This window comes from Camellia sinensis, chromosome 10, assembly GCF_055761805.1.
Source record: "Camellia sinensis isolate YWXY chromosome 10, ASM5576180v1, whole genome shotgun sequence".
NCBI classification, from domain to species: Eukaryota; Viridiplantae; Streptophyta; class Magnoliopsida; order Ericales; family Theaceae; genus Camellia; species Camellia sinensis.
The window spans coordinates 155,050,254-155,068,017 of record NC_138970.1 but is presented as its reverse complement, the minus strand read 5'-3'; the positions used below and the strand labels follow the sequence as shown (position 1 = coordinate 155,068,017).

The 17,764-nt window shown below is 36.9% G+C and overlaps 1 protein-coding gene across 2 annotated transcripts in view; it reads left to right on the top strand.

The window, feature by feature from the left end:
• The first annotated feature begins 1,050 nt into the window (after positions 1-1,050).
• MAP1C (methionine aminopeptidase 1B) overlaps positions 1,051-17,764 on the top strand; it is a 29,121-nt gene continuing 12,407 nt past the window's right edge. The window contains exons 1-9 of one of the 2 annotated variants that reach the window (XM_082892645.1): positions 1,051-1,226; positions 1,418-1,499; positions 4,172-4,409; positions 7,312-7,368; positions 10,717-10,878; positions 10,955-10,996; positions 16,096-16,167; positions 16,422-16,501; positions 17,073-17,170. In XM_082892645.1, the coding sequence (XP_082748771.1) occupies positions 1,088-1,226; positions 1,418-1,499; positions 4,172-4,409; positions 7,312-7,368; positions 10,717-10,878; positions 10,955-10,996; positions 16,096-16,167; positions 16,422-16,501; positions 17,073-17,170 (970 nt within the window). In that variant the 5' untranslated portion in view covers positions 1,051-1,087. The remainder of the gene's footprint in view (positions 1,227-1,417; positions 1,500-4,171; positions 4,410-7,311; positions 7,369-10,716; positions 10,879-10,954; positions 10,997-16,095; positions 16,168-16,421; positions 16,502-17,072; positions 17,171-17,764) is intronic. The other variant, XM_028261637.2, reaches the window with a different exon arrangement.

Genomic DNA, 17,764 nt, shown 5'->3' with positions numbered 1-17,764 from the left:
TTGATTCACACTCGATAATATCTATGCCATCTAGATTAACAATTAGTTGAAGAACACAATGACATTTTGCTCACCTTATTGTCTTATTGTTGGTTCAAAAAATTAGAATTATATTTGGAACTTAGATTTATTAAGAGAAAGAAAAAGAAAAGGAAATTTAAATTACTTATACATATATTCATTTTTAATATGTAACCAAACGAATTTTTTAACAAAAATCTATTTTATTTTTCTAGTCCATCCAAATATTGTGACCAAAAATAATTTTTTTAGTATATGTGCGGCCCCATCCTAGGAGAGAAGGGAAAGTCTTGCTTATGACAAAACTTGAACTGTAGATCTCTTATTGGCACAATGGGGTGAGGGGCTATTTTAACCTCATAGAAGAAAATAGCCCAAAAGCCTCTACTGTGGCATGATAGATCACATGGTTCACAACACTATCAACACAGGTGAGTAAATGTCCATTTGGCCCTTTGAATTGTGCATGCCACGGCAACAAATGCTTCTTTATTGGAAAAAGGATATTTTATTCTTAGGGGCAATTTTGTCATTTTACATCCCAACATCGTTTCAAACACATTTTTTAATACAACAATTAAACAAAAAATCCAACCCATTTTTTCAAACACAAAACTAAAATAGTCAAATAGCCAAAAAATTAAATAAATAATCACTTTTCAAATGAAGCCATTAAACAATAAAAATTCTGATCAATTAAGGGTTCGTTTGTTAGTTACTAATAATCAATAGAAAATACTAATCGGATAGAATTTTTACACAAAATGTTGTATCAAATGGTATGACAGTATTATTTTTGCAATTGAAAGTATCTCAACGGGCTTTTTGTTTTAAAGTGACATGCTCAAAATCTTGCCAAGTCATTATATACAAGTTATGAACATTAATTTTTTATTTGTATTTCACCGCTCAAAACTAATTATTGTCCAATTTTAAATAAGTTTTGGGCCATTAATATAGCCCATTAAATTGTACAGCCCAGCCCAATTGCTACCCCAAATCTTCCTTATCACCTTCATTCAAACCAACCAAACTCACTCACTCTCTCTCTCTCTCTCTCTGTAGAATGGCTTTTGGAGCTTCACTCTCCAATGCAACATCTCTGCAACTCTCATCTTCTCTCTATGGAGAAGCCTTGTTGTCGTCCTCATCTTCTACTCTTCTCATGGGTTCGCCATTGAATTTGTCATCTTCTTCTCTCTCTGGTATCCTCACTCTTAACTCTTTCCTTAACATTTCTTTGTCTGTTTTTCGCTACGCGTTCTTTTCTCATTGTGTAACAATTTAAACTCATAAATTAGTATATTAATCAAAGTATGTTAGTTACACTATGCAATCTCTTTGTTAATTTGAATTATGGGTTTAATTTTGTTTGCTGTGTTGTGTTCTACTTAAGGAAAAAAATCCCATCTTCCAAAGCGTTTTGTTCTTGTATCGAAGAGGGTTTCGGGTTTGGAGGAGGCCATGAGAATTAGGAGGTATATTTTAGCTCTAAATCTTTGTATGCATTCTTCTTTGTGGTAACATTCAAACATGGGTTACAATTCGCTTTCTGATGAATTTGGACAATGAAAATAATTATGTCTATAAATGGACCATGCCTTTGTATTCAGTACTACCTTATTTTTGGAGTCTATTTGGGGGGTATGGACACAATTCGGCAACTTTAGGTTACAGCTAGATGGGGAAAGTGAAAGATTCAATTATGAACTGAATATGGTTATTGAAATTGTAGGTATATGAATACCTTTGACTTGTTATATGACCACTAAGTAGTGGACCCCAGGGACGAGGCTCGCCTTGGCAGGTGCTCAACCAAGTACTTTACACTAATTCATGAGCCTTTCCTCGCCTAAGTAACCATGGATTACCCTTGCTTCGCAACCGTATCCCTATCTCTGTGAGTAGATATGGCGCTCCATGAGCACATTCCTGCTCTGCTAGCAGCCCCTGCTCACCATGGTTCTTCATACCTCATTCTCATAAGAAACGCTCGGTAATGACCACCTCCACTTAGTCACTCCTGCTTAGCTGCAACATAGTTTGGCCCTTGACTCGCCTATGTCTCCCTTATGCACTTACTCCCTATGTTGGGATCACTCTGTTCTAGGGCTGCAAATGAACAGAGTTGTTCATGAACATGTTTGAGTTCGACTCGATAAGGGTTCGTTTGAATTCGGCTCGTTTGAATTCAGTTCGTTAAATTTTTATTACATCGAGCTCGAGCTCGAATTCAAGCTCGTTAAAATCTTAATAAACAAGTCCAAAGATACTAAAGCTCGACTCATTAGTGTGACTCATTAGAGGGCTCATTGAAAATTTATTTAAATAATAGAATAAATATATTATTTATATATTAACTTATTAAGTAATGTAAAAATATATATATAAAAAATAGGATAAATATGTTATTTCTATATTTAAATAACATAAATATAAATAATAGTTAAATTTATTTATATGCAAATAATAGCTAACTATAGATAACATATATAATATTAGTGGTAGTTATTATTATTTTGATAAGATATTGACTTTTTTTTTAGTATGTTTATATATATTGTACATATAATTGTATAATCAAAATTTCAATTATAACTTTAGTCTCATTTGCAAGCATGAATTTATAATTTCCTTGGCTCGTTATGGCTCGTAAACAAGCTCGAGCAGTGAAGCCTAAGCAAACTCGGCTCGAGCTCAGTTTGTTAAATTTTTATTGAGTTTGGGCTCGAGTTCGTTAAAATCTTAATAAACAAGTCCAAACATAGTAAAGCTCGACTTGGCTCAACTCAACTCGTTTGCAGCCCTACTTTACTCACTACTATCACAATCATCACTTGGAAGCCTAGGTTGAGAGCAAGGCCTAGGCATCCACCATTTAGGATCATTGGAGGACTGTGGATTAGAGACTAGATCACAGGTTTGTTAAGGCTGCCTAGTCTCCCAAAGAAAGACAACTCCTCCTTGACCAATCTTAGAGAGAAGGGGCACTGATCTTGTACTCAATCTTGCTGCATGCTGTGAAACATCTCCTGATATGTCATACCTACCTCTACAGCTCCTATGATGCAACCTTCTCGAGGTCTAAATCATTGGACTTAGTAGTAGCGTTGATATCATCACTTTGTTGATTTTAGGAGAGCTCAGCACCTGTCCATAGGTGGCTTGGGCTCCGATACTTCTAGAGCCTATAAAAGGGTATCATGCATGTAGCCAAACAACGAAACAACACTGACATAGCTTGTACACAACAACCCCATAACTAAATGTTCAGGGTCCTTCATTGGCACATTCTCTATTTTTAAGGCTGCCTTGATCTTCACCTTCTATCCTTGACCATCTTAGTGCCTACCATGATTCCTCACAACCGACCACCTCTAAGATTTATTGCACACAATAATTATTAGAGAAATGAAAATTGCTAATGTACTACTTATTTGAAGGTGCAAAGGGGAGAATTTGGGTGGAATTATTTGCAAAATATATGGATTTGTTGTAGAAAGTAGAGTCACAGCCATGAATGACAGTGACGAACAGCAAAAAAGAAAGAGGTTATATGTGAAACATTAAAAAATGGTTCACTTACCATGCAGATGAAATTAGTTTAATTGGTGTGTGCAAAATTGTGGTATGGAATTTTTCAAGCAATATCCAAAAATCCTCACCCAAGTGCTTCAATTAGTCATCCTTGACCAATGACGTTGGTCTTTCATGACATCATATGTTGTGTTGAAATTTAATATCCTGTGTGTTGAGGAGCTAAAATTGGTCCTTTCATGCCGAGTGGTTGAGAATCCCAATTATCTCTACCTCATTTTTCTTTTCTTTTTAAATTCATCTTGTTTTAAAAGCCTTAAATACTCGATGGTTTGGCATGTGGTACAAATGATTTTGTGCCCTTCATGTTGATGTTATCACCTTCCATATATATGATTAATTAATTAATAAATAAAAAGAAAATGCTAAGTTGAAGGATTTAGAGTTTTGGAATATGGCATTTTTTTGTGCATGATATGGTGAAATGAAGCCTTCAAATTTCATTGCATATCATTTGGCATTTGCCACTGTTAGTTTCTTCTATTGTTTTATGACAATTGAGTGATTTGTAAGTTACCTTCTTGATTTTTTTTCTTCCCTAATTGATATATAGAGAACGTGAACTTCGAACTTCAACAACTGCTAAAAGAAGGCCACCTTTGAGGCGTGGAAAGGTTTCCCAACGTCTTCCGGTACCCGATCACATACCAAAGCCTCCTTATTTAGGTTCTAATTTGTTACCAGAACTCTCCAGTGAACATCAAATTCATGATTCCGAAGGCATTGCTCGTATGAGGGCTGCATGTGAGCTTGCTGCTCGGGTCTTGGATTATGCAGGAACATTGATTAGGGTGAGAAATTACAATGTCTTTTTATTTTACTATTGGATATGTTATCTTGCATTCTAATACCATTAGGTTAAATATTTATGTTTATGCACTTCATATTAGTATCTGCAACTATTGTTCCTACATATTGTCAGTAAGGATACTTTTGTCTTCAGATCTGCTCATGGATTTTGAAATTCCCTAAATCCCTGGGAATTATTTCCACTTTTCAAAAGCAACAGAAATATATCTAGAGGTCTTAGTTAAAAAACCTTTTATCCTTGCCTAATAAGCTACTGATAGTTGATTATTGACCTTTATTTATCACGGTAATGATTTAGGAGAATCAGTGTAGTTTGGTTTGTTGTTCTTAAGTTGGGATTAAATTTGAAGGTTCTCTATTGGTGCCAGTAGTTTGTTGTCTATAAATAGAGTTCCTTTGATTTAAGCTTGCTATTAAAGCATACGACATAGGACTTTGTCACATGTGTCCCATACTTTGAGCATGGACCTTTGGTTATTTGAGGATGAGACGTTTAGAGCACTGTTTGTTGCTTGGTTTTTGACCTTCAATGATCAATCTTTATATCATGGTTCAATCAATTGGTAGTTTGGTGAATTTTGTTGCAACTTGCAACAGCCTCTTTTCCTATGATTTTATGATGGATTCATGGTTTCAAACCTTGATGTCATGCTTTTTTCATTCCCATATCAAGTGACGAGCTTGGAATTATTGCAAGTGGCCAAATAATTGACTTATAATCTAAATTTTTGAAGGCCATGATATATAACATTTTTATGCAATAGCTTCATTTTCCCATTACCTTCAAACCAGATATCTGGTTGATTACAATGCTTTGAAGACAAATCTAGATCAGGTGGGCTGTAGAATAGCACCTTGCAATGAAAAATGGACATGTGATCTTAATTTATCTTAGAACGGTTGGTTTTACTGGTTGCAATGTTGGCTTCGCTAAAAGGAATGCTTAGTGCATACAATCATTTGTTTCATGTGAACCTGTGTATAACAGTCTGATCTTGTTTCAACTAGTTATTCTATCAAATGTTTTTGGGGCTTGCCATGTTATTTGTGTGAGAATACTATGTAAATATGTTAGATTGTGTGAATATTAGATTGATTGTAGAATATAGGTTTATTCTTATTTCCTTTTTTAGATTAGGTCTATATAACTTGGTTGTACTCTTTGTATTATTGATAATGGAATATACGAATTCTCTTAGAAAACTTACATGGTATTAAAGCCTGGTTCAAAACCTTAGGTTCAACATCAACCCATCTGGTTTGATTTGTCGACCCGTCTGGTTCGATCAATTCCTCTCTCTTGAACTCAACTGGTTTGTCTGGTTCAATAGAAGCTTTCTCTCTCATCTGATTCGTTTGTTCGCGATCAATATCTCTCCCTTTATTTGGTTCAGTTTTCGATTCGTGAGGTCTCTGTGTGGCTTCGGTTCATACTCGCGACATCTCTCTCTCTCTCTCTCTCTCTCTCTTGCTGACTTTGGTTGGTGATCTCTTTGACTCTCTCTTTGGTCCTCTGGTCTGAAGTAGCAAAGGTCCTCTGACTGGTGGTTTGAAGTCGCAACATTTTAGTCTTGGTTTGATTGCGATTGCGAAGAGTCTCTCGTCTCCGTTCGTTGATCTCTCACTTTGGTTCGATTCTTTCTCACTTGCGAGGTTCACTGATCTCTCTCATCGTAGCCTCATCGTGAGGTCTACTATCACTAGTTATTTGTTACGTGGCTGGTTCTGTGATTCTACTTCTTGGGTATTTACACTTAAAACCCTCTCAAGTTTATTACACTAGAGCCCCTCAGTTTCCTATTTAGTATACTCTGACCCCTGGCTTGGTTATTGTGGTCTATTTTGGGTTTATTACATTTTGAACCCCCCAGCTTTCTAATTATTAGCCTTTAATCTCTGGTTTGGCTATTTTGTTTTATTTTGGGTTTGTTACACTTAGACCTTAGCTTTATAGTTATTACAATGTCTCGAACTTTTGATGAGTGTGCTTTCTACTATCAGAGAGACCATTGGAAGTATCACTGTCCCAAGAAGGGACATTTGCCTGCCTTATCTCCTCAACAATCTCAGACCCAATTCCGAGCTCCTCCTCTAAGCATGTTTGCGTGCCCCTAAATTTCTTGTTTAGTATACTCTGACCCCTGGCTTGGTTATTGTGGTCTATTTTGGGTTTATTACATTTTGAACCCCTTAGCTTTCTAGTTATTAGCCTTTGATCTCTGGTTTGCCTATTTTGCTTTATTTTGGGTTTGTTACACATAGGCCTTAGCTTTTTGGTTATTACGATGTCTCTAGCTTTTGATAAGTGTGCCTTCTGCCATCAGAGAGGTCATTGGAAGTATCACTATCCCAAGAAGGGACGTTTGCCTGCTTTATCTACTCAACAGTCTCAGACCCAATTCCCAGCTCCTCTTCCGTGCACTTTTCGGCCTCTCACCAGTTCTATTGCATCTGCTTCGGCTGCTGATCTTGACTTGGCTTCCTTGAGTGCTCAGATTAGTCAGCTTTAACATATAATGTCTGCTTCCCAGCCATCCTTATCTGCTTCCATTGTTTCCGCTCTTCATTCAGATTTGTTTGGTTCTTCTTCAAGTATCTTTTCGTCTGTTTAGCCTTTTGACTTTGATGCCTCATCATATGACTTCTTATCTCTCCTTACTTCAGAATTGTACTCCCCCTCCCTTTCCTATTACCATTAATGCTGCTAATGAGTCTGATATGTCTGTTATATTTGTTGGATCTGTCTTACCGTCTGTTATGTCTGCTGTCTCTATTCCATCTGTCCTTTATGTTCCTCAGTTATCTGTCAGTTTATTATCTATCAGTCAACTTGATGCTTCCGACTTTGATGTTATCTTTTCTTCTTTTATCTGTTTTGTGCAGGATCAAATGTCCAAGCAACAGATTAGGATTGGCCGTAGAGTGGGAGACCTTTATATAGTTGAGAGCTTGCATTTGCCTATGACTACCACTCCGACTGCTTTTTTTTTTCTTTTCAGCTAGATTCTCTGTCAAGTCCTTTCTATTTGTGACATTCTAGATTAGAGCATTTGTTTGCTAACTGTTTACGGCCTTTGGCTCAGTCAGGTATATTGGGTAAATTCCCTCCTAATCAAATTACCGAGTGTCGGGGATGTAAACTTGCTAAAATGACAGCCTTATCTTTTCGTAAAAGTACTTCTATATCTGATACACTGTTTTCTTTAGTTCATATTGATGTCTGGGGTCCTTCCCCTGTTCTCACCAAAGGGAGTTCTGCATAATATGTGCCATTTATTGATAATTGCACCCGTTACACTCAGGTTTATCTTATGACACATAAGTCTGATTTCTACCAGATATATCGTACGTTTTAGTTTATGGTCACTACGCAGTTTGGGTCTATTATTTAAGTGTACAGTCTGACGTAGGTGGTGAGTATTTTAAAATTGAGTTCTGTGCGTATTTAACCAATTTAGGTACCATTCACTAAACTTCTTGTATTAATCACTTGCCCAAAATGGTTACGCTAAGCGTAAACACCCTCATTTCCTTGAGACAGCTAGGTCTCTCCTTCTCTCTGTCTCTATTCCAACCCCTTTTTGGGGTGAAGCAGTTCTTATTGCTGTTTTTCTTCTAAACTATATGCCTGCTCCTCTACTCTCTGGTCGTTCTTCTTATGAGGCTCTGTTCTCCCAACTTCCCAATTATTTCCTCTTGTATGTTTGGGTTTGCTTGTTTTGTTCTTCTTCCTCGTAAAGATAAGACTAAACTTAGTGCCCGATCTGTTCCGTGTATCTTTTGGGGCTACAGTCTTAACCAAAAAGGTTATCGCTGTTATGACCCTGTTTCTCGTCGCCTTTATGGCTCCCGCTATGTTGTCTTTCTCGAACGTCTGTCTTACTTTCAACTTCCTCCTATCACTGCTTCGGTTCCAAAGAGGATTTGGTTCACATTGATCCATTCCTTTTAAGGTCCCTCCAGATGAGTGCATCTCTACTGTTTCCCATGATCTTGTTCTTTTTACCACCCCTCATGCTGAGTCCCTGTCCACTGACCCCCATGACTCTGTTCTCTCTTCTCCTTCTCCTTCTCCTTATTCTTCTCCTCCTCCGGCTCTATTTCTGTTTCCTCCTCCATTGTTAGTCTATTTCCGTCGCAAGGCTCTCCCTCCACCGCCCTGCCTCTAACGACTCTGATCTTGCTAACCATAAGTATTCCCTTCGCATCCGTGAACAGGTAGTCAAATTTGGTTTTGTTAAAACACGTTTTTCTCCTTCATACTACACCTTTTTGTTTGCTATTCACTCTTTTTCAAAATTCCAATCTTATAAGGAGGCTTGTCAAGATCCTAATTGGGTTTGAGTTATGGAGAATGAGTTGTTTGCTTTGTAGAAGAGTACTACTTGGGAGTTGATTCCGTTGCCTAATGGCAAAAATCTAGTTGGTTGCAAATGGGTCTAATAAAGTTAAGACTCACTTTGATGGTTCTCTTGAGCATTACCAAGTTCGCCTGATTGCCAAAGGTTTCTGCTATTCATATGGTTGCCAAAGGTTTCTGGTAGCCAAAGGTTTCTACCAAGCTCACTCTGATGGTTCTCTTGAGCGCTACAAAGCTCGTATGGTATTGATTATGAGGAGACATTTGCCCCTATTGTCAAGATAACTACTATCTGTATTTTGATCTCTATTGCTGCTGTTCGTCATTGGCTTCTCTATCAGATGTATGTTAAGAATGTTTTTCTTAATGGCTATCTCACTAAGGAGGTTTACATGCATCCTCCCCCTGACCTTCCTCATTCCTCTGGATAGGTTTGTCATCTTTAGCGTGCTCTGTATGGTTTGAAGCAATTCCTTTGTGCTTGGTATATCGCTCTCAAGCCGCTGTTACTCAGCTTGAGTTTCATCCTTATGTCCAAGATTCTGTTTTGTTTCTTCTTCACAGCTCTGCTGGTTTTGTTGCCCTGTTACTATATGTGGATGATATGATCATCACTGGCTTAGATTCTTCTGTTATCTCTAAGGTCAAGCAGCATCTCTTCTGCACCTTCAAAATGAAAGATCTGAGCCCATTGAGGTATTTTTTTGGTATTGAGGTAGTTTCTTCTCCTGAAGGCTCCTTTCTATCTCAGGCTAAGTATGTAAATGAGGTAATTCACCGTGCCGGTCTTACTGACACTAAGATTTCTGATACCCCCATTGAGCTTAATGTGAAACTTAATACTACTGATGGTGTTCATCTGGATGGACTTACTTTATATCGAGAGCTTATAGATTACTTAGTCTATCTGACTGTCACTCGCCTTGATTTTGCCTATACTGTTCATGTGGTTAGCCAATTCGTTTCTACTTCTTGTTCTACACATTAAGGTTGTTTTGGTTTGCATTTTTCGCTATCTCCGGGATACTATATTTCAGGTCTTACTGTTGTCCTCCACTTCCTCTTTAGATTTGGTGGCCTATGCTAATTTTGATTGGGCTAGTGATGTTATTGATCGCAAGTCTACTTATGACTTCTGCATGTTTGTTGGTGATTCTTTGATTTCTTGGAAGAGTAAGAAGCAGACCGTTGTTGTACGTTCCACTGTCGAGGTTGAGTATCGTACTTCTTGCTTCATTGTCTTTTATTTGATTTGGGTGTACCTCAGTCTTCTCCGACCTCTCTTTATTGTGACAATTGCAGTGCTATTCAGATTGTCCATAACACTGTCTTCCATGAGTGGACAAAGCATATTGAGATTGATTGTCATTTTGTTCATCAACATCTGCAGTCTGGCTCCATCTCGCTTCCTTTCATCTCTTCGGCACTTCAACTTTACCAAAACTCACACCACTGCTCGTTTTCAATTTCTTTTTGGCAAACTCTCAGTGTTTTCTGCTAAAATACCTTGAGTTTGAGTGGGGGCGTGCGAATATTATGTAAATATATTAGATTGTGTGAATATGAGATTGATTGTAGAATATAGGTTTATTCTTATTTCCTTTTTTGGATTAGGTTTATATAACTTGGTTGTACTCTTTGTATTATTGATAATGGAATATACGAATTCTCTCAGAAAACTTACAATTTGAAGTGTCTTTTTTTCAGTTTTCATTTGTAAGATGTATAGGAATTGATTATTTAACTTCCCTTCTTTCGGTCTTTATGAGTAAGTTTTGGGTTTTTACGTTTCTTTTTCTGCCACTCTTTTCATTCATGAAATGAAAGTAGAATACTCTTTCTATCTCCTATCAAGTCTTTGTTTGCCACTTGATATTTGCAATTATATTATATGACATGTTATTTACATGAGTTTATATCCTTATCAGCCATCAGTAACAACAAATGAAATTGATAAAGCTGTGCACCAAATGATTATTGATGCCGGTGCTTATCCTTCACCTCTTGGCTATGGGGGTTTTCCAAAGAGTGTGTGCACATCAGTTAATGAGTGCATGTGTCACGGAATACCTGATTCTCGCCAACTACAGGTTGTGTGCTTTCACCGCCTAGAGCTGCTCATTTGAAACACAAACTATTCCTAACAAATGATCATCTTCCATGCAGGATGGTGACATAATTAACATTGATGTGACGGTCTACTTAAATGTACGTTGCTAAGTTGGTCATTTGTTTCTGCCAGTTCAATTCATTCATGTACAAAATGTATTGCCTGTTTTACTGACTACATTTCCAAATATTGGTAGATCACATTTTATACTTTCTCTTATCTTGTAGTCCTGCGTATTCATATATTTCTGTTTCTTCACATATGTTGCATTCTTGTGTTGTAATTTCTGACCCACTTATCTCACTTGAAGTTTAAATATCTTACAGTGCCATGTATTTTGAGATGGTAGATTTCTGATGAGTCATATTCCACAATGTGCATTTATCGGAAAACATCCACAGGATTGATAGAGTTCTGATTGGCTAAAGGACCAAACTTTTATGGTTTCTATGAATATTATGCCTTGGGGATCTTGTATCTTAGGGGGCACCCCAGGGGCTTAGGCCATTCCCCCAATAGAGTGACTCAATTTTGAGTCTCCTTAACTTACCTAATAAAAAACAAATAAATAAACCCTGTGGATCTCACAGGTTCAATGCATTATTGTTACTTGTTATTGTCTAAAATATGAGCCAAACATTTTGATCCAAACACCCCGGTGCCAATCAAATATATATATATATATATATATATGAGCAAAACATCCATGTAGAGTGGATCTGCACAATGAACAGGATAGGCCCAGCTTCAAGTTTGTATTGACATGGATTCAGGTGTGTTGGGAAGCCATATGCATCTTAAAGCTAAATTAGAAGTTTGGAGAGAAGCTCTAGAATCAAGAGTGTTTAAGATAAGCAGGACTTAAATGAACTTGTGGTTAGTATTGAAGACCAAGAAATACTAAAGAGGACTTACGTATAGGTCCTAATAGGTGGATTTATTGTCCAATAGATCGTATGATAATTAATGACATTTTTTATTAAACACTATTAAAAAACGTCACTAATTGTTATTTTTAGCAACATTTTAAAATTTGTCACAAAAAACGTCATTAATTATAAGTTTTAGGGACAGTTTAAAAAAAAAGTTACTAATTTTTAATTTTTAGTGACAGTTTAAAAAATTCGTCATAGAAGACGTCACTTATTGTTAGTTTTATCGACAATATATAAAAATCGTAACAAAAAAAGTCACTAATTGTCAATTTTTAGCTACATATGCAAAAAATCATCACAAAAAATTATTTTAGCGACAATTTTATTGTGACTTATTTTTAATAGGATTTTATGGGAATTAAGTCCAACTATTAGGACCTCTTGGCAATTTATCCAAATATAAGACTAAAGAGTGAAATTTTTTGGCACCTAGGCTTGATTATACATGCGGAGAGGGAGATTCGTATTGATGTTATTTATAGAATTAAGGTAGGATGGACTAATTGTTTTTGGTCTCTTTTGTGATTGACGCATACCCATGTGATTAAATGAAAATTCTAAAGGTTTATGTTACCAAATGTTGGAAATTAAGAAAGATGTCGATAAATAACTGAAGCCGAGATGAAGATATTGAGGTGGATGTGTAGAACTTGGAGAGATAAGGTTAGAAATGAATAAATATGTAAGATGTTAGAGGTAGCACTTATTGATGTTAAAATTGGGGAAAATCGTTTAAGGTGGTTTGGTCATGGATGACGAAGACTGATAAGTTTAGGACGAGTCACACCATCCACATTAAGGGCAATGCTAGGATACAGGAGAGATTGAAATTAACTTGAGTTGATATAAAAAGCAAAGACATGTTAGCTTGCAGTTGACTGAGATTATAGCCCTTCATCGAACAGACTGGTTAAACAAGATAAATTTAGTTGACACGAGAATTGGGAAAAGGATTTGTTGAGTTGAGTTGATGTTAAAATTCAATGTATAAAGAGAAATAGAGAAATTGATGTATTATTGATTGATGATATGTTATAGTGTGTTGAGCTCTCTCCTTTATAGAGGAGAGGGAGAACAATTACAAACCGAAAGTAGAAGCACAAACCAAACAACATTATTAAAGGTACATTATTAAAGCATACTAATTATTATATTAACCTAATTATTAAAGCAACATTTTACATATTATATTCTAATAGCCCCCTTCAAACTCAAGGAGGATAGGAACCAACCAACTTGAGTTTGGAGAGAGTAACAAAACAGAAAAATAAAATAAAATAAAATAGGATATGAGACACTGTATGGTCGTGTCAGACTGTTGTAGAAGACACTGTATAGTCGTGTCGGACCGTTGTAGCAGCTAACCGGAATTAATGTCGAGACAGTTTATGGAGTCTTGCCGGACCCATGTAAAAGCTAACCGGAATCAATGTCGGGACAGTTTACGGAGTCTTGCCGGACCCATGTAAAAGCTAACCGGAATCAATGTCGGGACAGTTTACAGAGTCTTGTCGGACCCATGAAGGAGCTAACCGGAATCAATGTCGGGACAGTTTACAGAGTCTTGTCGGACCCCTTAAAAAGTCGCACCTTCAAAAGGTGCACCCAATTTTTCAAAAGGCGTGCCATCAAAAGGCGTGCCCAATTCATAAAAAGGCGTGCCATCAAAAGGTGCGCCCATGTTGTCGTCGAGCGCCGAGCGGCGCATGATGCGCGTGTCTGCCTTGGCTATTTAACCAAGGTTGAGGCAGAGGCTATGCAAACAAAAAAAAATTGCTAAAAACCTCTGAAAAACTCTTCGTGTTCTGAGAGAGATATTCATTTTCTGAGAGAGATACTCTGTAACACTCTGTTGCCCAGAAAATGGCCTCTTCTTCCCGTAGTCTGCTCACTCTCTTTCCCGACCTCAACGAGTCAACAAGAGAGATAACTGGTGCGGTGGCCCGTGAACCTCAACCAAACACCTCTGGTTTTGCTCCGTTGAACTTTCCGATGCGGTCGGTGGAGCAAAAAATGGCAGTGCAAACGGATATTGAGGCCAATCAGTATACACTGAAGTCATGTGTGGAGACGATGACGGCAGTCACAAACTTGTCGCATCGGCTTCAGAGTAGGACAAATGAGGTGCAGCAGTTAAACGCCCAACTGGCTCTGCTCCAGCGCATGTATAAGGATGCGCGAGCAGAGATAAGTGTGCTAAAGGCGGAAAATAAGGAGCTGAAGCAGAAGGCCACCGTGATGTTCCGATTTGGAGGACCGTCATATGCTGCAGTGGAGGAGCAGGGAGTAGTGATCGTGCCCAGTGGAGTGGGAAACACGGAGGCAACACCGTCAAGGGCCGCCCAGGACGGAGGCAAGAAGAAGAGACCGGCGGCAGAGTAGAGAAGAAAAAATCCCGCCTGTGGATGTGGTTGTTGTGTTTGTTTTGTTTTTTTTTTTTTTTTTTTTGGTGTAAAATTCGGATCGGGATTGATCCCCGGCATGAAGAAATGACAAGTTTGTGGAATGTTTTTGTTTTGGTGTTATTTTGTGTTGTTGTTTTGTTGAAGAATAAAAATAAAATAAAAAATAGATAAAAAAAATTTATTTTTGGATGAGTTATTTGAGAAAGATCGGTGTGAGGTGGATGATGGATGTTTCAAAACAAAGTTGGGGGTAGTGACCCTGCAAAAGATATATTATTATAGAGTGGGTATTTGAAAGAGATTAAAAGTGTTGTGGAGAAAATAAATAAAAAGAAGTGATTTTGAAATCAAACGGAGGAGAGAGAGGGTGTTATAGTATAATAAAAAAAAAAAAAAAGATATATATATATATATATATAATAAAGAAAGTTGGAGAGAGTGGGAAGCATAATAATGAGTCATGAGTCTGAGTTCAACAAGGGGCAGTGCTTTATAATAAGAAAAATAAAGGTGAGGTAGTGGATGTGTTTGGGAACTGCGTGTGAAAGAGTGTTCAGTCTGGGGCAGTCAATGGTCAAAACCCAGAAAGTGTGTGCACGGTGTTGTGTGTAGGTAGTATCCATGCATGCTGGGTCTGTGTATGATCAGAGAGAGAGTGCCGTGGGTGTGTGTAGCTCCAAGCATTTTTGCTTTCTGCAGTTTATCGTCTTGTACATCAACAGCTATGATCTTAGAGGCACCAAATGCCCGTGCTATCTGCAAACAACTAGAACCAACACCCCCATTGCCAATCACAGCAACGGTATCCCCAGGACGAACCTCAGCTGCATGAGCCATAGCACCATATGCGGTAAAAACTGCACATCCCAAAATAGCAGATTCTGTATACGGCAATGTGTCAGGTAGAATGCACAAACCATGTGCTGGCACGACACAAAAATCAGCAAGGCCACCCATGCACACAACACACATAGACACACGGGTTAGGGGGGAGAAGACACACACCCTCATAACAAATACAGCAGCAACAGCAGCAATTGCTCGGACTCGGAACGCAATCTGGTATGCTACAACAATCTAAGGTTTCGATGCAGCAACAAACCCAGCAGAGTTCTGCAATTTTATTGCCAACCCGAGGTCAATAGTCACAACTAGAACAACCAGCAGCAGCAGCATCAATAGGTGGTGTCGGACATCTCTGATGAAATGTTGCCGCCGTTGATGGCGAAGAACTCGAAGCTATGTGTAGAAAATTCCAGCAGGCAGCGAAGGCAAAGTTGCCGGCCGGCTGCCCGCCGGTGAGAAAACAAATACAGGCCTAAATCTTATAGCTCTGATACCATGTTAAAATTCAATGTATAAAGAGAAATAGAGAAATTGATGTATTATTGATTGATGATATGTTATAGTGTGTTGAGCTCTCTCCTTTATAGAGGAGAGGGAGAACAATTATAAACCGAAAGTAGAAGCACAAACCAAACAACATTATTAAAGGTACATTATTAAAGCATACTAATTATTATACTAACCTAATTATTAAAGCAACATTTTACATATTATATTCTAACAGTTGAGTTGAATTTTTTAGGGTACACAATATAATTACATCTTTTTTTAAAACTTGGTTTTCTTTAATGTACTATGTTTAAATGCTTTCAACTTTGTTTCACAGTTTATGTTCTAATGCATTTGTCTTCCAAAAGGGTAATGCATTTTCAAGTTTCCTAAACTGTTAGTTTGGGAAACTGTCGTCAACTTTAGCTATAGATAGATCTGCAGGTCAAAAATGTTTTATACTTTTTCCTTCTTAATGCTAGAAGTTGACTTCTGTGCAATATTCTTTCTTTTGTGTGTTAGGGTTATCATGGAGACACATCTAAGACTTTTCTTTGTGGAAATGTTAGTGACTCAATGAAACGGCTTGTCAAGGTATACTTTTGTAAGTACCTGTAGATTACTCTTTTGTTCATTCCATTCCATTTGTTTTTGTATTGGTTTTATTTTTGGAAAATTCTCACACAAGCCATTAGAAGTTTAGAGCATGATTTTTCTATGCTATTTGGTTTAGTTAAATTATTCAACTATGGTTACAAATCATGTGACTAGTGCTGTTTCATGCATTGCTTCCATCACAACTTTTTATTTAATGTAGATTTCATGTTTATTTTTCCATTTTATGGCAGGTAACTGAAGAGTGCTTGCAGAAAGGGATTGCTGTTTGCAAAGATGGCGCTTTGTTTAGGAAAATTGGAAAAAGGATTAGGTATGTTTAATTTCTTAATATTGAGAAAATTTTGTTGAGGACAATTTTTGATGCTGTATCCATGAATGGCTAAACAAATATGATAGGGTTTAGAATTACGAAATGAAGCTAAAGGTCCCATGGAAATTAAGAAATATTTTTCTCTGAATGAAAATATACATGGAAGCGAGTCAAAATCCTAGTATTATGTTTTTTCATAATAAATATGCCACTAGTCATTATTATTGATTTTCTTGTTTTTTGAGTTCTACGGTGTTTTGTAAGTTCCATGTTTGTTTGAGATGGCTTGTACAGGGAGTCTGTTAATTTTATTTTAGTTTAGATTAAGTTATTCAGTCTTCATGTGTTCTCTTTCGTAGTTCTAGGCTGGTCTTACAAATCCAAGTCCAAATTTTTGTAATCAAAGTCCAAAGTTTACTATGTCTGTATCTTTGTGTAATCTAATGGGATTTTAAATATAAATTTATTTTTCTAAGGTGATTGTGACTTTTTTATAGGTAATATTGATTAATGATTTTATATGGGATGTATTCCCTTGTTCTTAACAATTTATCTTGGTTTATTGTTTCAGTGAACATGCTGAAAAATTTGGTTATGGTGTGGTCGATCGTTTTGTTGGGCATGGTGTTGGGACTGTATTTCATTCTGAACCAGTTATATATCATCACCGTGAGTAACCTCTACTGGCAAAAAACACGCTGAAATATTATTTTAAAAACTCTTTTAAAATTATTTTGAAAAAGTTGGTAATTTGTGAACACTCTTCTAATTAATCTCCCTGACAATTTCGCAGTTTATATTTGATATTAATGAACCAAAATTTACATTATGTCTCCAATATTTCTTGCAAGAAGTTCTTGTACATTAAACTACGACAAGATTCATTAATTATTAATACTATTAGCATAGTTCTTGATATACTTGTTGATTGAATTTGCTGAGACTAACTTTAATTGTGGGAGCTGTAACAAATTTCTGTGGTCCTTGCTATTGAGTCTTACAGTAGACTGAAAATGTTAAATAAAAATTAAAAGGATTAGAACTTATTCCTTGAAGTTTATATTCATGTCATCTCAATGACATATTTTCTATTGATCTTGTTACATACCTGTAGGTTGCCTAACTGTAACAGTGTAAATACTGGAATTTTATTTTATTTGTTGGTAATTTGCTGGAGAGCTGCAAATTGGACATTAGAACGCAAACAAATGCATTCATTTCTACCTATCAATTAAAAAAAAAATGCATTTCTTTCTGTAGTAA